General features: G+C 43.9%; 2 protein-coding genes across 2 annotated transcripts in view; one reads left to right on the forward strand and one right to left on the reverse strand.

Moving 5' to 3' along the window:
- Positions 1-1,430: 1,430 nt before the first annotated feature.
- Positions 1,431-5,453, reverse strand: MANSC1 (MANSC domain containing 1). The gene is made up of 3 exons (XM_066550559.1): positions 5,222-5,453; positions 4,227-4,367; positions 1,431-2,413 (listed from the first exon to the last, which is right to left on the reverse strand). The coding sequence occupies exons 1-3, from the start codon at positions 5,439-5,441 to the stop codon at positions 1,431-1,433; spliced, it is 1,344 nt and encodes a 447-aa protein (XP_066406656.1). The 5' UTR covers positions 5,442-5,453.
- A 3,667-nt stretch (positions 5,454-9,120) lies between these two features.
- BORCS5 (BLOC-1 related complex subunit 5) overlaps positions 9,121-20,136 on the forward strand; it is a 60,955-nt gene continuing 49,939 nt past the window's right edge. Inside the window, exons 1-2 of the mRNA XM_066550279.1 lie at positions 9,121-9,209; positions 9,655-9,798. Of these exons, the coding sequence (XP_066406376.1) occupies positions 9,152-9,209; positions 9,655-9,798 (202 nt within the window). The 5' untranslated portion in view covers positions 9,121-9,151. The remainder of the gene's footprint in view (positions 9,210-9,654; positions 9,799-20,136) is intronic.

The raw sequence follows: 20,136 nt of genomic DNA on the forward strand, positions 1-20,136 counted from the left end.
CCTTGTTATATTCCTTGACCAGAAACCTCTGAAAATAGCTATTAAAATAAAAAACAAAAGAAGAGAAAATTAAGTTAAACAAAGCACAGTCAAAAAACCAAGCTGATAAATTTGAGGTACATTTCTAAATTTGAGGTACATTTCTTCAGTAATTTCATTCACTTTTAAGAGGTTATCCAGACTACTTTTCTTTTAACCATTGTCAGACTTAAACAATGTAGCAGACCAGCTGTTTTTATATATATAAAGCAATTTGCAGCCGCCATATAGTAAGAATTCAAGTTCTTGACACAAGGAACACTGACTTTTCTTTGATCTCTGAATAACGGAATTTTCAGAGAATTTTCTGCATTTAGTTATTTAGAGCTTTCAGAAAACTTGCCTTGAGGCCATTTTTTGGATCACACCTGCTTCCCACCACACTCAACTCGACAGATCTAAGAATCTCTTGGATGTGAGTCAAATTTCATATTTGTAATAGAATTGTTTCCTTGCATTTGTGAGGCACCCTTCCTTCTCTGCTGTGACATTTGCTGTTGATCATGCCACCTGACATGAACACTTTGAAATCCAGCCTTTCATTCTAAAACCAGGTTTAGACTGAATGCACATGAAGGGAAATTTAAATAACATGAACTGGAAGCTGTGTGGCAGTAGATGCTCCCACTTACTCTCCCTGCTGAAGGGTCAGGAAAAAATAAAACCATAGAGTTGTTTAGGTTGGAAAAAATCTCGAATATCAAGATAACTGTTACTAAGCAGCCATGCTTATTACCAGCCACATGAAGGGGATGCTGGAAGTGAAGAGGGTGTGCTTTGAGAGCACTCACATTTGCAGTATGTAGTTTTAAGGATACCTGTGATGTATGCAGAAGAACTTTAGAGATATGTATATAACTGTCAACTATATTTTGATAAGAAAAATTAAATTATGTCATATATAATATAATTTTTTCCTGTTTGTACCTAAAACCATTTGGATGCAAAGCTCTATTACTAAGTATTCCTTTAAAGCTGCAAATAGGGTCAATAGGATTGCACCAGTATTTGGTGCAAATAGCACTGAAAACACCCATGTGCTGCACAGGTACTCAATTTATTAGGTGTACTTCAATTTCACTAATCTTGTCACAGTACAGATTAAGCTCATGAAATGCTTTTTCTCCTTAAATATAAGACCTTCTTAGCTTAACTTGGATTTAGATGTTTACTCTCAGGATTTAGGAATAAATCAAAAATGACAGACATTATAGTTCAGCACAGACAGAGCATTCCTTCTCACCACCAAACCCATCTCCTGTCTCCTGCTTTCCCATTAGAGCCCAAAAAAGGAATCCATCCTCTTCTGAGATTTCAATATCTACTGTTCCATTTCAGAGTTCTCCTCTCAAAGTGAGAGATGCCCCCCAAAATTTTTTTCCCTCTCCCAGTCAGACATCAGCATAAATTCCATTGATCAAATAATCCAGCCTGGTGTAATGCCTCTTCTGAAGAGATTCATGGATTTTCTTCCCTGTCAGCACAATAACTAGCAACAAGAACATCACCCCAAAAAACAAAGCTGCTACAAGGCTGCTCTTTTCCCCCAGCTGAAAGACAGCTTTCCCTCTCAGAACACCTTCTGACAGGGAGCTCTCAGAGTCAGATGGCTCATAACCCTGAAGGTCATTTTGGGAAGATGTGGGGGAATCGCTGGACAGAATGAAACCTGGAAAAGAGAGGAGGGTCACATAGCTGGTATCACTGGAAGTGACAACTGTTGGCTCAGGAGCCATGGCTGGAGTCCTTAGCCCTGACAGGGCAGTAGCAGATCCAGAATTTGTGGTCACCTGCATGGTTGCAGAAGGAGAAGCAGAATTTGTGGGCTTGGAAAGAGGGACATGAGTAGCAGTGATGCTGGTGGCAGGGACAGCAGGTTTAGCTGCAGTGGCTGCAGCAGGTGAAGAGGCAGCTGTGGTTGGTTTGGCAGCACCAGGATGCAGAGAGGTTGGAAGGGACTCCAGCTGGGCTGTGCCTGTTGGCAGAGCAGCAAGAGAAGCACTGCTGGTTTCAGGGACACCTCCCCAAGCAGTGGTGAGGATGGAAGCAGTGGGGTTTCCAACTGGAGCAGCAGAAGGAGTGCTTGGTGGCACTTTAATAACCTGCTGCCTTGAGATGGGGTCTAAGCCCTCAGATTCTTTTGGTCTTTGAGATTCAGGAGCAACTGTATGAAGTTCCATGTTGTCCAAATGCTTGCCTATGTGGTTCAGGAGTTCAGATGCCTGATGAAAGACAGACTGCTCCAAACTGGCAGTGTAATTCTGATGGATGTCCTGACTGTGAGAAATAAAGGTTCCAGCATCCGAAGGCAAAGAATGCTCATTTGAAGAAAAGTTCTCAGTTTTGATGGATTTATCTTCTGGAAACAGAAATACTTGTATTTAATTATTAAATCTCCTTTTGAGTAATGTAGGCATACTCTATTTGTATTTCTTAGAAACATTTATGTAAGGGGGCTCTAAGAGATAATGACTAATGAAACTTCCTTTCTTTAAAATATGCACAGTGGCATTTAAATTCTATGTTATAAAAGCTGTCAGCCTCAAGCCTACTCACATAACAATGTTCTGTGCAGAAACACCATACAAATAATAATCCTAAAAGCTACCTGATTTTACAGTATTTTTTCTACAGTATTTACCTCAGGTACTTAGGTAGGTATTCACAGGTATTATAGAAGGTATTTGGCTGAGTAATTGTCAATTCATATTATATATATAATTTTATAATTTTTATAATTCTATATTTATAAAAATATAGAAATATATATAATATATTCATGATAACCATTCAGCTGCTGCACAGAATATTTAAAGGGGAACGTGCTCTCACGTAGTTCTGACTCTCACTCATCTCTTTTTAATATTGAAACAAAAAGGTTTGTTAAATGCACTGGAATTGAAATAAATAAAGTATCTTTCCCCCTTTCAGCTTGGTTTTCAGTGTAACCACATACAGATTCTTATATGAAAGAACAAAGTTTGATACATTTGTTGCTACCGACACTGCTCAGGTGCTACCTTTGAAAACTTACCAGGAACATTAAACAAACTAGCATAATCTTTCTGCAATTAAACGTTCACAGAAGATCAAGTCTCCAAAAAGAAAAATAAGTGTTAAATGCAATCACGTTGTTCACTCAGCATTGCATTACAAAGAAGTGTTAAACGCAATCACGTTGTTCACTCAGCATTGCATTACATGCCGAACAAAAGCACAAGCATGATTGCATTTCTTGTTTCTTTGTTTGAAATCCCGAAGTTCTTCTAGGGGACAAAGAGCTGGAGGGAAATGTAATTTGAGTAATAATTTTACAGAAATGCAGTTCATTTGTTGCACATTGCTTTTGCACGATTCCTGTGAGACTGTGCTTGCACAAAAATACTTGGTAACATTACGTGAGGAATCTTTCTGTATATCATACTGTTGCTCCTTGCATAGTTCCTCTTGGAAAAGTTCTCTTTTTCAGCAAAAGTTTGGTCTCTCAAGCAGCCATACAGAAACCACCTTGGCAGGACATTCCAATTATCAGTTTCTTATCTGAGCTGTTCAAACAGGTCTGGTGCAAGTCAATGTCAATCAACAAGTAGGCCTTGCTGTTAAAAAAAACAGCACAGGCCAGAGAGCAAGAAATTCCTGAGTGTGCAGCCCACATGCCATAAAGCTCTGACTTTAGAAAATTTGTTTTTGCACTTCAGGTTCCCTAACTGAATGCAGAAAATAATGATTATTTATTATTATTGCAAATTATTCATCAGTGTAGCATGGGTCCTTTAAATACACAGCTGGCTACAAGGGCGTGGTATTTTCATTGGTTTTTGTGATATTTCTCAGTATTATGTACAGGAAATTTTCCTTCCTGACTATATCTAGATGGAAGCAGCTTCTTTTTGTTTTAAGCAAGGACAAATTATGAGAATTTCTGAATCTAACGTGAAGGAATATTATAAGGGTTGGGACATTAATCCAAGCTGGAATCTGGGCCCACAAAGCAGCTCACCACACACCTGCCCATCCGTCCTCCACAACAAAAAAGAGCAATATTTTTAAATCATAAAGCTTGGCTTAGAACACTTTACTAAAAATATGACCCCCCCAAACAGTTCCTGGTCACTACTGAAAGTTCACAGGTGCAAAAGTAATTTTGCAGTGTGGTGTGGGGGCTGATGGCTCTCACTATGATTTACCTGTAGTTATCTTGTAGGTCACAAGTCCTGTTGCAGGTTTCATTGGACAAGCCTCAGTGCTAGGACAGTAAAACAAGTAGCAGTTTGGATGTGTACTTGTTCTTGCAGCATAAAAAATAATCAAATTACACTTCTTGTCTCCTGCAAAACAAAGTAAATACCTGTTTCAGCAGTAGAAACTTTTATAGCAGCATGGTAATGAGATCTAGTTTGTTAACTTTTGCTCATGTGAGTAAGAGGAAAACTACTAACACATAACATTCCTACCGGAAAAAACCGCCAAGGACTGCAGAAGAATGGCCCAGGGCCAAAATATGAAAGGTCACACCTTCCTTTTCCTGTACAAATAAAGTTGGGGAAATTATGAGTCTAAGCTCTCATCCTCCCCTCACACATACCACACTGGCACCACTTTATACAACAATTGATCGCTTACAAATCCTGATAAATCTGAAAACCTCCTCGATATACTCTTGGGAAAAAAAATTATTTAGACATTTTTCCTTATCACATCCCAGGAATCGCTTGGCTAGTTGCTGGTTCAGGGAGTCACCTTCACCACTGCCATTTCTACTTGCTTCTCTGCCTCCTACTGCTCCAAGAGCTTGAATCAAACCAGCTCTCTCAGAGGAGGGTGAGCATTCTCATTTTTGGCTAAAATTAAATACAGTGCAAAACGTCAGCTACTTTTAATGCATCTACTAAACACAGCTTATGCACCTTCGGGGTTGGGGATCTGGGAGGTTTTGACGCCTAAAACTAACGCTGTTTCTGTGATACAACTATTTTCCTGAACACTTTAAGGAAAGGCTTGCGTTAAGTTCTAACATCCACTGGCAAAAGAAGGTAGCAGCTGCAAGCTGGAACTAAGCGCAGCCTGAATGAGAGGGTAAATTCCGTGCTGAATAGGGAGAACACCGGCAGCTGACCATCCCGCGAGCCCAAACTCCAGAATTATCCTGCCAGGCGGTGGCGGAGAAGGAGGCCGAGGTTACCTGCGAGCCTGTGCCCCGAGCAGCAGGCGCGGACACACGCACCCGCGCCGGGGACGCGCAGCGGCTCCGCGCCCCGGACGCCGCGGGGCAGGGACAGGTATGTATCGATGATGGAATTCTCCATCTTCTCCGCCGAGCACTCCTGGCTCAGCGCCGGCCCGGCCATCAGGCAGGCGATCACCAGCAGGCGAACCGGCCAGCGGCTGCCCCCGCGGGACATGGTGACACGGGCCGGTCCCCGGGGGCTCCTCCGGGATTGGCACCGAGAGGGCTCCGCTGATCCCGGGGCGGGAACGCGTTCCTGGGGCACCTCCGGGCTACCCCTGCCCGCAGCGCGGGGTCGGGAAGGCAGCGGCGGAGCCTGGCCCGGCTCGGGGGAACGGCGGCTGTCCCGGCACGTCCGGGAGGAGGGGCCGGGGGAGGCGGGCCCGGGACGCCTGGTGCCCTTCTTCTCCTGCCTGCCCTCCTCCTCCTGGAATTCCTGCTTACCCATCTACCTACCTGCCTTCCTTCTGCCTTCCAGCCTGCTCTCCTCCTCTCTTGCTTCCTTCTCACCTGGAATTCCTGCTTACCTGCCTACCTGCCTTCCTTCTACCTTCCTCCTGCCTTCCAGCCTGCCCTCTTCCTCTCTTGCTTCCTTCTCACCTGGAATTCCTGCTTACCTGCCTTCCTTCTGCCTTCCAGCCTGTCTGTCCTCCAGCCTGCCCCCTCCTCTCTTGCTTCCTTCTCACCTGGAATTCCTGCTTACCTACCTATCTGCCTTTCTCCTGCCTTCCAGCCTGCCCTCCTCCTCTCTTGCTTCCTTCTTGCTGCCCATCATTCTTCTGTCCCATTCCTGCCTTTTCTCCTGCCTTTTCCCTTGCTTCCCCCCTCCTGCTCTCTTCCTCCTGCCTGACCTTCTCCTGCCTTCCTTCCGCCCTCCTCCTCCTGCCTGCCCAGCGGGGCTGCAACCACTCGCCGGCACCGAGGGTCCTTCCTGAGCATCAGACACAAGGCAAAACCACCTAGAGAAGCTCTTGGTGGTCAGGCTGAAACGGCTTTACCCACAGTCAGACTTTTCCTCCACCTGAGAACTGGTTTTGGGAGCTGTAATGAAAGAGATTAATATGCATATCCTGGACTAAACGGACGTGGACGTATTTCTGTGTGGACTCCTTGCTACCTGAGTAATCCTGTTCAAATCATAAGCAAGCACAAGGTGTTTGTGGAACGGGAAAAAAAATGAACAAGAAAGCCTGTCTACTGGAACCCTGACTGGTGTCTTGGCCATTCTTCTGTCAGCTGTCTCAGTGCAATTGCTTGCTTAAGTCATGGTTTTGCTCGGAAAATTTTCATTTCCTCTTTTTAGTTTTTTTTCCTTACTATTTTGGGGTAGTGTTTAGAAGTAAAAGTAGACCAAAGAAGTGGAAAGAATAAAAGGATTATAAGACAGATTCCTTCTTTTTCAGGAAAGAGACCATTTTCTTTTCAGACATGTGCATTACCTGAAGAGATCCCAAAGGGCAGGTTAGTTTATGTATGGTAATGGTTAGATGCCAAGGCATGGGTGGCTGTCTTGTTTTTCATGCCCAGTCAGTCCCCTTTGTCAGTACTGCTGGGTTTTGGCTTTTATTTGGACATGAGTGTTGTAAGAGACTGAGCCCACCATCTTATTTTGCATCACATGGCCATCTTGGGGCAATTAATAAATGTTTGTTTGTGATTCTCACAGTCTTGGTGGGATGGTTTCTCCTAAAATTTTCAGCTGTACTTGTTTAAGAAAATATTCCTTTCTATGTAAACTGGTGACATTATTTTCACTGCTAAAAGAAAAAGTACCAAGAGAATCTGAACATTAAGGTGTTGCCTGCTAAGTGCATCACCCAGTGAATAAACAGGAGAATGAATAGTAAAGGCAAGCACAGGTATTACCCCTGCTATGTATTAAACAAAGTTGCAGCTTCTACCTGCCTTTGCTTAAAGTAGAAGTGGTGGAAGAGTCCCATCAGAAAGAAGCTGAAAAATAAGGCTAAGGGTCTGGCTGAGGTGGTCAGAACAGCTGCTGAAACTGGTTTTTCACCTGAACTGTTGGGATGGTGAATGTGAGAATATGCACAGAGACTGCTGGGGTCAGACAGGCATAGATGACCACGGGGAAATGAGAAGGGTTGATGTCATCTATAATATAAGCAGGGCAGAAGAGATACTGGGGATAACATGACTGCCCCAGTCCAGCCACTGTGGCAAATTTCTGCTCTTCCTGGTGGGGAAGTTACATATCACTCCTAATATTATTTCTTTTGCTACCTTTAATCGAGGCACCTTGATATCGTGCACTGTTTTATGTTATGCTGTAATCTACCCCTAGCTGTTTTAGTTTTATACTGTGTAGTAAGCAATTCTGATTAAGATATTTTGGCGGTTTATCACTTGTCTGCTCAGTAAATAATTCTTATAAATTTTTTTTCTTATAATTTTTATAAACAGACCTGATCTGCCATCACTAGAACTTGCAGGCCAGAGTGAGTCCTTACATTTAAACAGTTGCCAAAATCTGAGCTAGGGCAGAGCTTATCTCAAGCTGCCACTCCATGGCACTCTTCTTATAGGAGAGGTGCTCCAGACCCACAACATCCTTGTGGCCTCTGCTAGACCCTCTCCTCACCACAAACTGGGAAATGAGCTCTCTCACCTGAGAATACCACACTCACCCAGTTTATTAGGTTAGAAAGCTGACATTACTTTATTCAGCACACAGGTACATGGGTATTGCCTCACCAAACATATTAATCAGTTATCAAAACTTTTGACTATTTATACATTTTGGTAAATAAAGGAATTAGTATTCCTTGGTTACTGGTAATGTAGTTCTCTTATTGATTAGTATTCTGTCTTCTATTAGTTAATGACTCACTCGCTTTTCATGTTAATTAGTCCACATTCTCAGTTTTTCCCTTCTTTTGGGTCAAGGAGTTTCTTGGGTCAGTGGCCTGTGATCAGTGGTTGGAGATCCCCCCTACCAGAATTACCTTTTCCCAATTGGAGCTGATTTCAGCACAAATACTGAGCATCCCTGGCCAGGCCAGGGAGGGATTTTCCTGCTCTGCTTCAGGCTGGGGCAGCCTCAGCTCGAATATTGTGTGAAGTTTTGGGTGCCACAATATCGGAAAGATATTAAACTATTAGAGAGTGTCCAAAGGAGGGCATGAGGATGGTGAAGGGCCTTGAGGGGAAGCCGTGTGAGGAGCAGCTGAGGGCATTTGGAGGCTGAGGGCAGACATGGCTTCTGCTGAGGGGAGAGGAGGGGCAGGCCCTGAGCTCTGCTCTTTGGGACCAGGGACAGGAGCCAGGGAACGGCTGGAGCTGGGTCAGGGGAGGGTCAGGCTGGAGATCAGGGAAAGGTTCTTCCCCCAGAGGGTGTCGGGCACTGCCAAGGCTCCCCAGGGAATGGTCACGGCCCCAAGGCTGCCAGAGCTACGGGAGCGTTTGGACACCGCTCTCAGGGATGCACAGGGTGGGATTGTTGGGGTGTCTGGGCAGGGATTGTTGATTGTGCAGGGCCAGAGGCTGGACTCGATAAACCGTGTGGATCCCTCCAAACTCAGGATATTCGGTCACAGGCTCCTTTTTAAAGAAATATAACTTGTCCGGCAACACCGAGGAGCACAGAAGGGGACACAGCACTACAAATATTGTCCTCACTAGGGCCGAGCAGGGAGGAGGAGCATCCTCCCATGCCTCAGAGACCAGCACTGCTCTGCCGCCCCCCGAAGCCCCGGGCCGCCGGTTCTGGCGGCGCAGAGCCGGGCAGAGCCGAGCAGAGCCGAGCAGCCCCGGCCCCGAGCGGGGCCCCGCCCGCCGGGCGGAGCCGCCTGACCCGGCGCAGCCGGAACCCCGTGGGCGGCGGCGGCGGCCCCCGCGCTGCGGCGGGCGGGGGACGGAGGCAGCGCCATGGGCGCGGAGCAGAGCGCCGAGGCCGAGAGCCGCCCGGGCGAGCCCGGCGCCGCAGGTCGGTGCCTGGCGGGGAGTGAGGGCTGTGCCGGCACTGTGGCTGTGGAGAAGAGCACGGCTGTTTCCTTGGGAGGGACGGCGGCTGTGGAGAAGGGAAGGGCTTGCAGAAGGGAAGGGCTGTTGCTGCGGGAGGCAGCGGCAGCGCGGCCCGGCCCTTCCTGTGACGGCGCGGGGGCACCGCCCGGGCCGGGGGAGCCGAGCCGGGGATGGGCAGCGCCCCGGGCGCCGTGCGGAGCTGGCGGGGCCGTCCGTGGTGCAGGTGTTCGGAATCAGCTGTTCCCCCGTGGGGAGAGGGAAAGGAGCTTAGAGCCCTTCAGTGATCTCGGCGATACGCTATAAAAAGCGTGCCTGTGCAATGTTAAATAGAGCAATATTCGCGTAGGGTTGGGTTCTGGTGTAATCTGCTTGTAAAGTTGGTTATTCCCTCTCCATCCAATATCCAGCATCTCCGTTGCCAGCCAAGCAACGAGCAAAAATGGACGACATTGTGGTCGTAGCCCCAGGAACACAGTCCTCACGGAATGTCAGCAATGATCCAGATGTCATAAAACTGCAGGAAATTCCAACTTTCCAGCCCCTTTTGAAAGGTAAGTCATTGTTCTTCCTCTGTTTTTAAATGCCTTCTTTTTTGTACCTAATGGCATTTATGTATCCTGAGGTTTCTACTGAAGTTCATATTTCTGTCCCTGTTTTTCACTTCCCCTCTTATTTTAAACCTTACTCTCTTTTGTTATGCCATAATTAATCCCAACCTTCTAAACAGTGGGTGAACTGGTTTAGAGGTGTGCTGGTAATGTTCTCTGCAGTGGAAACATCTATTGTGGAGACAAAACAGCTCCAAGCATACCAGCTTGCCCTGTACCACTGGTTGATGAGAGATGCTGTGTTATGTTCTAATATATAATAGATGACATTATATATAATCCTGTTTTGCTCTAGTTTTTTAAAAACAGATTGTGTGTTACTCTCAGAATCATAGCCACCTGTGTGTGCATTCAGCTGCTTGAAATCAAGGTACCTTGTGGGAGTTTTCAACACAGAGCAGGTTTTATTCTTGTTTTTTGTGGTGGGGTAGATGGGCTGAGACTTTTCTTTGTTTTTTTTCCTCCCACTCTTTTTTTTTTTTTTTTTTTTTGCTTTCATCCCTTGCACTCATTCTTTGTTTCTTCTGTTCAAAGGAAAGTGGTGAAGATTTCAATCATAGTTGTTGAGCCTGCAGTTTAACAAAAAACCTGGCCTGTGTGTTTTGTGGCCTGGCTTCTAGCTATCTCTTTTTGAGGAAAATGCAGAGTATCTGAGAAGGCATCACTAGAGGTAATCTACCAGAGGTAGCATCACACCACCACTTTTTGGGCAGAAAGTATTTACTTTTTGTTTGTTTGTGTATGCCTACTGCATGAGGGTACTGAAACGTGACTAAAACTTGTAGACATTATTATAGCCTACTGGGCCATACATTTAACATTTTATTGGACACTTTATTTTATGAGTGTGTTCTGGATGTGCATGGCACTGACTGCTGTTTCCTGCAGAAGGGACAAAAAGATAGAGAGGCCATGAAAAAAAGCAGAACATGCTTTGTCCTGCTTTGTATGTAAGACAGAACCAGGGTCCTGCTAGTGACAGCTTGAAATGTAAATGCTGGAATCCAAATCCCTAAAAGAAATCAGGAAGTTTTAATATGAGAGAAAAAAATTTAGAAGATGCTACAACATCTGGCATGAAAGTTGTTGTGTGTGTGTAAGAGTGTGATGACAAAGAGTTTCACTTCCACCCAAGCTCATGAGCACACCTGGGTTGCACAAGACCTGTGGAAGGAAGTTTTGGGAAGTGAGATTGGTGATCACTTCCAGAGCTGGTGTTCCTGTGAGGCTATTAGAGTCCAGAGCTTAAGGTGGGAAGTGAGAAAGAACAGAGAGCAGCAGCCCTGTGGCTGAGATGCAAAGGTTGGAGAGCACTGCCTTAGATGATCAGTCCAGGTCCTTCAGCTCCTCAATGTGCACCCTTTAAGTTGTCTTGGTGACTGAGTTGCTTTTTCTGGCCTTACTTTGGACCTAAAGCTGTGGATGTATGATACAATCATTCTCTTCTGTTTTTGTCACTTGGCCTGCTGCTTCCCTACGAGTCTCCTGAGACCTGGTGACATCTGGTGACTGCTCAAGAGTTTTGCATGCTGAATTACTTTGGTGAACACCTTTTTCAGCCTCGAGTACTTGTTATTACTTGAACAACCAGACTGTGATACTTGTGTTCACTACAGAAAGCAGTGTGGGCCTGTTGAGTGAGTTGACTCTTGAGAGGTGGCAGATCTACCACAGGCCCACTTGAGAAACTGTTCTGGACTGGTCTCTTATCTTTATTCTTCCCATGCAAGATTGTTTCTGGAAGGGTTGCAGAAGTTTCAAGATCTTATAGGAGCTCATTCTAAAAGCTTGTGTCTTGTGATCTACCAGCTTGCAGGTGGACTTATAGTCCACAATGAAGTGGACTTCATTGTTCTATTCAGTTTCTCCTTGCCTAAGCAAAGCAAAGGGTTTTATTTTGCTTTTGAGTTTCAAAAGGGGAATAATCATTAAATAAATGGACTGGCAAAGTACATGGTCATGTAAACACTGCATGTTCTTAAAACCAAATGCCCTTGTTCCTCCTAGCCATAGTGAGGTGAGTTTATGATCAGTGAACCTGGAAATCTTTACCATTGTGTGCTCTCACTTGGAAGAAAATGCCAGTGGCCTGTCCATTACATCTTTCATGCTTTCCCTTGACTTCTACAGGGAGAATTGCACCTCAGAGGTACAGCTAGGACCCCTTCTAAAAAGTTCCTCTCCATATTTCTTGTAGGCTCACTTCAGGAACTGGAAAGCTGCTGGCAGGTTGCTCAAAGCTCTGTCCAGCTTCACCTTGAAGACTCATGGTCTGGACAGCCTGTTCCAGCCTCATCATAAAAAAATTTCTTCCTTATGTCCAATCTAAACCTACCCTCTTTGGTTTAAAGCCTCTGTCCTTGCTCATTCATTGCAGGCCCAGACCAAAAATCTTTCTTTCTTACAAGCTTTATTTGTCTCTGGAGGCTTTTTGGGGAAAGAAACATTTTCTTGCTTTGGCTAGAATTGTGCACTGGTAAAAGGTATTCAGCATGAAGAAGCAATAGAAACAGAGCTTACTGTATCACTGCAAAGGCACTGTGTGAGCAGCAGAACCTTCTTTACATACTATGCCTCCTCCTGTTCCCATAGGATTTTGTGATTAGTTTCCTCTCCAATCTCATTTCATGGTTCTTCAGGTCAGCCTGGTGTTCTTGTGACCATCTGAGAATCCTGACTGGTTGACAAAAGCTGCCAGGTAGGCAGTGACTGTCAGCTGCTGCTGGCAGGTCAGGGAGGACTGTGACCTCCCTCTCGTGGATCTTGTACATTAAAATTAACCCCTAACTAAAACAGCACCTGTAGTAACTTGGAACAAACTTTTGGTAACTGATCCACTGTAAATACTGATTATGTTTTTGTGCTGCCCTTTCCCTTGTTGTTTCCTCCTTGTTTGGAGGAAGCTGTTATGGCAGCATCCCTTGGAAGTGTTAGAGATAATTCAGCAGCCTCCTTTTGTGTTCTGACTTATTTCTTAGTACTAGTAACCTTAGTACTAAAAGAACAATTTTAATGCTAGATATTTAGCTGTTGAAGCTGTTGGTGGTGCCTGCTTGGCTTTCTGCAAGAACTGTAGTGATGTACTAGTTGAACAAGTAGTGATGATACTTTTCTTTCTGTTTTGTTTTGTCTGATGGTGTTTGGATTGTTGTGTGCAGGTTCCCAGGAGAGCAGGGATTGTTTCTGTGAATTAAGCCATGTGCTGCTGAAGACTGGCCTATGAACAGTCCAGCTATGTCACATGCAAATTACACTTGTCATGTGCAGCATGCCTTCTCTCATAGGAACTCCTGGTGCCTCAAACACTGAGAGAAAAAAGGTCAGCAGAGGCTGCTGAGGCTCACCTGCATTCCAGATGTATCACATAAATGTCTTTTTTGTAGGCATTCAGCAAGTTACTTGTGCACTCCATTCCCCTTTGTTTTGAAGACCACTTTGTCTAACATAGGTGGTCTTCATCTGACTGCCTTGTGAAGGGTATTGTGTGCAGCTCATTAGCATCCTCTAGCCCAAAATAACTGGATTCTTGTCCTACAAATAATCTGCTGTTTTTCTAAGAATAGCAAGTAATGGGAAGAGGTTGCTCAGATAAGGTTGTGGCATTTCTGCCCATAAAGTTTTTAAGGGCATGTTAAGCAAAGCTCTGTCAGTCATGAACTGGAAGTAAATTAGCTAATTACATTAAGGAGTATGCCGTGAGAACTTTACTTACTGTGCTGCTTGTTACCCATATTTATTATTGTTATTTATTTATTAAGAAAGGCATTTCATAAAGAACACAGTGAGACTTTGAAAAGTTGTGGCTATAGTTTACCTGGAAGTAGTGCAACAAGGAAACCCAGGTTGCATGGCAGAAAGAGTAGGTCCAGCATAAGGAGTTTCCTTTTAGGCTCAATATATTTTGAAGTGGAAAACTTGTCATATTTTACAGCTGGTGTACATCTTCAGCTGAGAAGAGCAGGGAGATGCTGAGAAATCTGGGGTGAAACTTGTGATGCTGTACAGATGCTCTGTGGATCTTCCCTTGTCCTCCAGGGTAACACAAGCTTGTGTTACCTTGAAATGATTGTTTATACTTTTATAACTTCTTTTATGAAGTCTTTTTTCAGGTAGGAAAGCTACTTGTCTAAAAAAAATGCCAGTGTATTTTTCTTTCTAGCATAGTGTATAAAGGAAGGATGGATGTTTAGACTTTACTGCATTTAAAGCAAGATTTTGTCACATCTCACTCCTCAATATTTTCCTACATCCTCTCTTCTTCCCCTTTCCTCACTGTATGCTCCTACTGCAATTTATAGGGAATTTAGCTAATAGCACATGTCAGTGAGCTTTATTCCTATAATTCTCTACACATGGTACTTGAATAGTTTTATAATTCTGTCCCTGTGTCTTACAAGGAGAATCTGCTGCTTGCAACTGCTGAGGTTATAGGCCTCTACTAGAATTTGAAACATCCAAGTTTGTTGGATGCACCCCATGCCCAGTACTTGTAACAAAATGTGCATGTTGGGTGGAAAGAGGAACCAAGAATGTGAGTACATCTGCCTGGTGAGTTTGAGGTTTTTTTAATTGTTATTTTGTTTGTTAGTGGGGTTGCTTTTTAGGCGTGGGTTTGGTGTTTCTTTGGGTTTTTTTAGGCTTGTAGAGCAATATTCTGTATTGTAGAGATCTGTCTCTCCATTTTGAGTTCATGACTTGAAAGTAGCTCCTGAAATCAGAATCTAGAAGGTGCTTCAGTTTTGAGGAAAGGAGCTTTCCCTTCAAAGGGCAGCTGAAGGAATGGATGAAGATGATGTTTGACTTCCATGTATTCCTCAGTTGTTTGTTGGCTGTTTGGAGACCTGAACTGAGTTTCCTGTGTGAGGGGACTTGAGTCTGTGGTTAGACATTTTCCAGTCAATATGCTCAGCACCCACAGGGAGAGCATTAGGAACTGCAGATACTGAGTTCTCTATCTTTCTACCTTTCCCTTCCCCTTTGCCAGCCGTTCCACACCCCGTGGTGTAGTTTGTGTGTTGGCTCAATGAGTGTACGCTTGTCTGCCTAGGGGATTAGCCTGGCCTCTTCCCTGGCTGGGGACCTTGAAGCTCCAATTTCTACTGAACCCAACAGCTGTGACTCTTACCTGGATCTCCTCAGGCACACACTGCTCCTCCCCACCATCTTGCTGCATGGGAATGAGCCTTGGTGGTCAAGTCTCCTGCAGATCCTCCTTCCTTTACCTTCACAGAGCCTGGCAGAGCTCTTCAGCTGGCAGTGCTGCCCTTGGGGATACATTAGAAGATGTGCTGAGCAAAATAACCATGTGGGAGGGAGTTAACTGTGTCCTGGCTTATCAATTTGCCACAGACTTTAATGAGGCTTTATCTGCATGCTGGCCAGTGTATCTTGAAATCACTATTAACAGGCTAAGGTGAAAGGCAAATAACTGCTTATGACATCCAGAATATCCAAGTGTAATCATAAATGCTAACAGAATGTGTAATCTCTTTATGTTGGGAGGAGACTGGAAATCAGATGCATCTGATTGATTAGGCAGAGGAGCTGGAGTGTGTTCTGCTGGAGTGTAGATGGGGAATCTTTCCAGACAAGGATAAACATGTAATGGGAAAGCAGATGGAGAACTCTTTTTTGTCCTCAAGGATTTTAGGCATCAAAATCTGGATGGATTTTTTTTCTTTTCTCTCTCTCTCCCCTTTATATTTGTGTATTTTATTCAGCATTACTGCCTTGCTCATAAGTTAAGACTTGATTGAGTCTTTGACTGAGGGGCCACGTCTTTCTCTGATGGACGTCCATCTGTTGAATGTTTCTATAATAAAAATTGCAGGCAATGAAATGTTCATGTCAGAAACATGTCTAGGAGATACATTTATGTATCCCTGCACATCTGTACTGTACAGACTGTCTTTACTGTATATACCAGCTGTACATGTGTAGTTTGCTTCATGTGATGCTGTGTGACCCTCCCCTACCCCTGTTAATATTTTTTCTCTTGACTGGTGGCTGGTTTTGGAATGTTTCTGTCTTACTGCTGGACCAGCAGCAGCGTTGCATTGCATCACTTTTGAAAATTGAATGTTTCTGTTGGATCTTAGGCTTGATAGGAATTAATAAGTTTATCCAGGTCCAGAAGGTTATTTGGTTTTGGGCCAGTTAGTTTATTGAGAAATGTTATGCTTACCCAAGAGGGTGTAAATTATTGCACCCTAATTATTGATTTTTTTTTTCCCCTATGGGTGCCGATTCAGTCAAGTGACTATGGTAGAGGTAAAAGATGAGAGGATGCTTCTGTATGTTCTGCCTGTCTGCAGTTAACTGCACTTTCTGTAACATCACATCATTCAAAAACTCCACTCTTGTATTTATTTCCTGCCCAAACCCTATCAGCAGAATAAAGAGCAGATTCCAGAAAGTCATATGTGTAAATAATATGTCCCTTTTCTAATTAGTGTTTGACTTACTAAAGTAGTATAAAAATGAAAAGGGTTTTAAGGTACAAATGAAAAAGCAGGTCTGCTCCAGCCCTTAGCCTTGTTATCAAAGCAGTGTGGTGGGAGCTCAGCTTTAACCATGTTCTCTCTGGATGATTGTGTAAGATGAGATCAACAGCTGACCAATAAAGCACAGGTCAGCAAGCTCATTGTTATGAAACCTTGAAGTTTAGAATCAAATTTGATCTGCCTCTATTCCTTTCTTAGGGCATCTTAACAAAAGGGAAAATAGGAATTTTGTGGTTCATTTGGCTTAAACAGTGAGGTCTGGCATACTGAATATTCCCTCTATTTTCCATGTGGGGCTGGCCATGGTATGCTTGGCTTGTTGACACACTTGCATGCATAAACCAGAACATGTGCAATTGCAGATTGCATATGGAACCCTGAGGTGCAGATGATCTCCTGGACACCCTGATTATCAGTTTGCAGTAGTAATAACAAAGTGATGAGTATTAATGTTAGCAGGGAGTGGAGTTGCTGCCTGTTGTAGCTGTGCATCGGCACCACTCTGCCAGCATGCCTGCAGGCTGAGCTGAAGGGCTCCAGGCAGCCTTTGGTGGGAGCTGCTGAGACACCGTGGTCATCCTTGGAATACTGTAATGCTTATTAGTGTGGGACATGTTTTTCTTTTTTATGGTGGAAATTCTTATCTTTCAGCAATCTTAAGCCACTTGAGAAGTTCTGAGGATAGCACTGAAGCGATGTGAGCACCTTCTGTGTGTGAGCTGGTTATCTTGGATGCTTGTGGAGTTTGTTGTTCAAGGTTTTCCTGTGTGTGACTGTTTACATGGTTGCTTTTACCTGTGTTGCACATGTCTACTTCTCTCATGTTTCAAAATATTTATAATAGTATAACTACATGTGTAATTGTGGCAGTAATTTCGGAGAAGACACAATATGCCCAGGCTGCCCCTTGATGTGTTCATTAAATGCAAAATGTGCAATATTTCCTGCCTGCCTGTTGTATTAAAGAACCATATGAGTATACTTCTTCATGTGGTAAAGGGTTGAAGGGCAAAATTAAGTGCACTTGCTACTTATGAGAGCTTTTTTAATGAGGTTAAGGGCAAACAGTAAAAAATACCAGGCTGCTGTTTGAATACATTTGTGTGGGGTTTTTTTTTTGGTTTTTTTTTTTTTTTTTTTTAATATGCTCATGCATATAGAAATTAAACTCTTGAAAAAGGTAGGTGAGTCTCTACTAACACAGTGAAAACTGAGACTTTGGGATCCTGTGCTGCCGTTGTTAGTTAGGATGTTCCCTGGAAGTCCCTTGTGGAACTTAGACAGCAGTATTGCAGTGTGAAGTGTCATTCAGTGTTGCAGTAAAAGACCTGAGAAGCTCAGGCATTAACATTAGATTATTTTCCCCATGCTACATCGGCATGGCAGTGACGTATTTGTACCCAAGGGAAAGGTGTAACAGCAAGTGGGATACTGGGACAGCAGTGGGTAACTGCTGTGCAGGAGAAATCTGTGCAGATTGTGCCTTGGGAGTAAGGAGTGCACCAGCAGTTCTTCAATTCAGGCTTGCAGTGTCCTTTCTCTGTTTTCTGCCTTGCTGTTTTTTACCGCTGTAGTTAAGAAAATGGATATTGAGATTGGAAAGCCTGCAGTCTAGGTAAGTGCCACAGGGTGTCAGTGGAATACAAAAGAAGTAGCAGACGTGGTTGCAGTCTGAAACAGCACGCTGGAAACTGCTTTCTCTTAAGGCTCTTTCCATGAATATTTGTGTTCTGTTTGCACTGGTACCAAGTGACCAAGGTCTTGGTGATCTTGCTGGGTTTAGTACCCGTTGGAGCTGTGAGTTGAGCCACAGTGCTTTTTACTGAGAGGCAGCTACAGGCTGAAACACTACTAATTCTGTGAGGAGGATATGGTGCAGTGATCTTCAGCTGAAAACCTTTCAGAAAGCTTTATGGCCTTGAAAAATAGAAATTTTGGGTGCCGCTTATTTTCGGTTGTTGTTACTAGCAGGCTTCCAACTGTATGTGGTAAGAAAATGTGAATATAGATCAGCAGTAATTCAGGTGAAAGAATTTGAGTCAGAGGCTGTCCATGGCTCTTGATCCTCACCTCAGTACACCATCTGTAACAGGGAGTTCAGTAATTTTTTCTTGACAACTCTGTTTTGATCATAGGTGTGTTGAAGACCAAGGTGATCTCATGCCAAGAGTGGTGCATAGTAAGTGCTTCCCTGGTGGCCCATTGTGCTGAGAAAAAATGTTTATTCAGCACAGGGGATGGAGCTCCACAACTGTGTCTAGAAAATTATTGCAACACTCTTCCCTTCTCCCCAGCTCAAAAATGTTCAGTTCAAGGAGGTCTTCTTTCCAGTTCATCACCAGCTCTACAAACCAGTGTTGCTGCAAGAGTGCAGATCATGGAATAAATTTCATGAGGGGAGAGACACAAAGTGAGAAGGGGAAAGAGGAAGAAATAATGTGTCTGTTAAGTGATAGCATGAAATCCCAGGCTTTTACCCCACCTTCCTTGTGTATGAGTACAGGTAATCTCACATAAATGAAGACATTTGTTTGGGAGAATCTTTGTATTGATCACATATGTCTGTTCAGCTAAATCCAGTGCCTTGCTAATTCCTAAGTTATTTTTAGGAGAGGGAGTGTGGAAGAGGAATGTCTTGAACCTTAATCTCTCTTGCCTTGGAAATGTCATGAAGGTATCTTGTGTCCAGTCTATCGTGCCAATAAAAGCCCTTTGAGTTGGCAGGGGATTTATGTGATTCTCTTCTCATCAGTGCATTAAGGGGAGGTCTGTACCACAGCATCTGGACATCAGCTGGAGAGTACTGTCCTTCACTATATGCTGCCCAAACCTTCTGGTGCTTGGGAAGGTTGTTGGTGCACACCAGGAACTTAAGATTATAACCTATTTGCATATAACTATTTAAAAAAATTTAAAATGCTAATATAGGCAATGTTACTGCTTGCCTAAAGTTGTTCTTGGTGAGACACCATGCAAAATTACTTGGGCATGTTCTTCTCCCCCTGATCTCAGCTGTCCAAAGTGAAATCCCTGGCAAGGCATGCCTCATCAGCACATGGACTTTGGTGTAAAAGTACTGGAGTCTGAGTTTCCTTATTTAAAATTCACTCTTTCTGCAGACTTTTTCTAAACTCCTGTGCCAGCTACCATGGATGGGAAGCCATATTTCAAATTAAAACAAGAAGCGTAGTGCCAAGGAAAACCCTTATCCTAAAGAATCCCTTTCCTTTTCAGATATTAGCTGGCCAGACAAACGATTGTCTCTTCCTACTGTGTTTTTACTCTGCTGTGTCCTTATTGTGGTGGGTTTTCTGCTGTGCATCCTCCACCTTCTCTCTGACTGTTGTGTGTCATTGGAAGCTGACCTGGCATCTGCTGCAGGTACCATTTGCAGTTGTGGTGCTGTAAATGGAATGCTTCCAAAGAGCTCCTTGGAAAGTGTGATATTATGGACCAGGGAATTATAAATCATGGTCATCAAGAGATTTCAAAAAACATAATTTTCATCTGGAAGTATTTCAGTGAGTAACCCTTTGATTTTAGTTCTTAGTCAAACTAAGATGGTGTTGACAAACCGGGAAGAACAAATCCTGGTGACGCTTCACAAATTTTACATCAAATTAAAGGGTTCCTTTTGATATTGTATCAAACACAAATAAAACTGCTGGAAAGGCCCTACTAGCACTCCTGGTGCTGGCTGATCTCTCTGCAAGGAATGGCTCAGGTTTGGTCTCAGCTGGCTCAGGAGGAGGATGGGAAAAAGGTTGGTCAGAATTTT

The sequence above is a fragment of the Molothrus aeneus genome, chromosome 5 (assembly GCF_037042795.1).
Source record: "Molothrus aeneus isolate 106 chromosome 5, BPBGC_Maene_1.0, whole genome shotgun sequence".
Lineage (NCBI taxonomy): Eukaryota > Metazoa > Chordata > Aves > Passeriformes > Icteridae > Molothrus > Molothrus aeneus.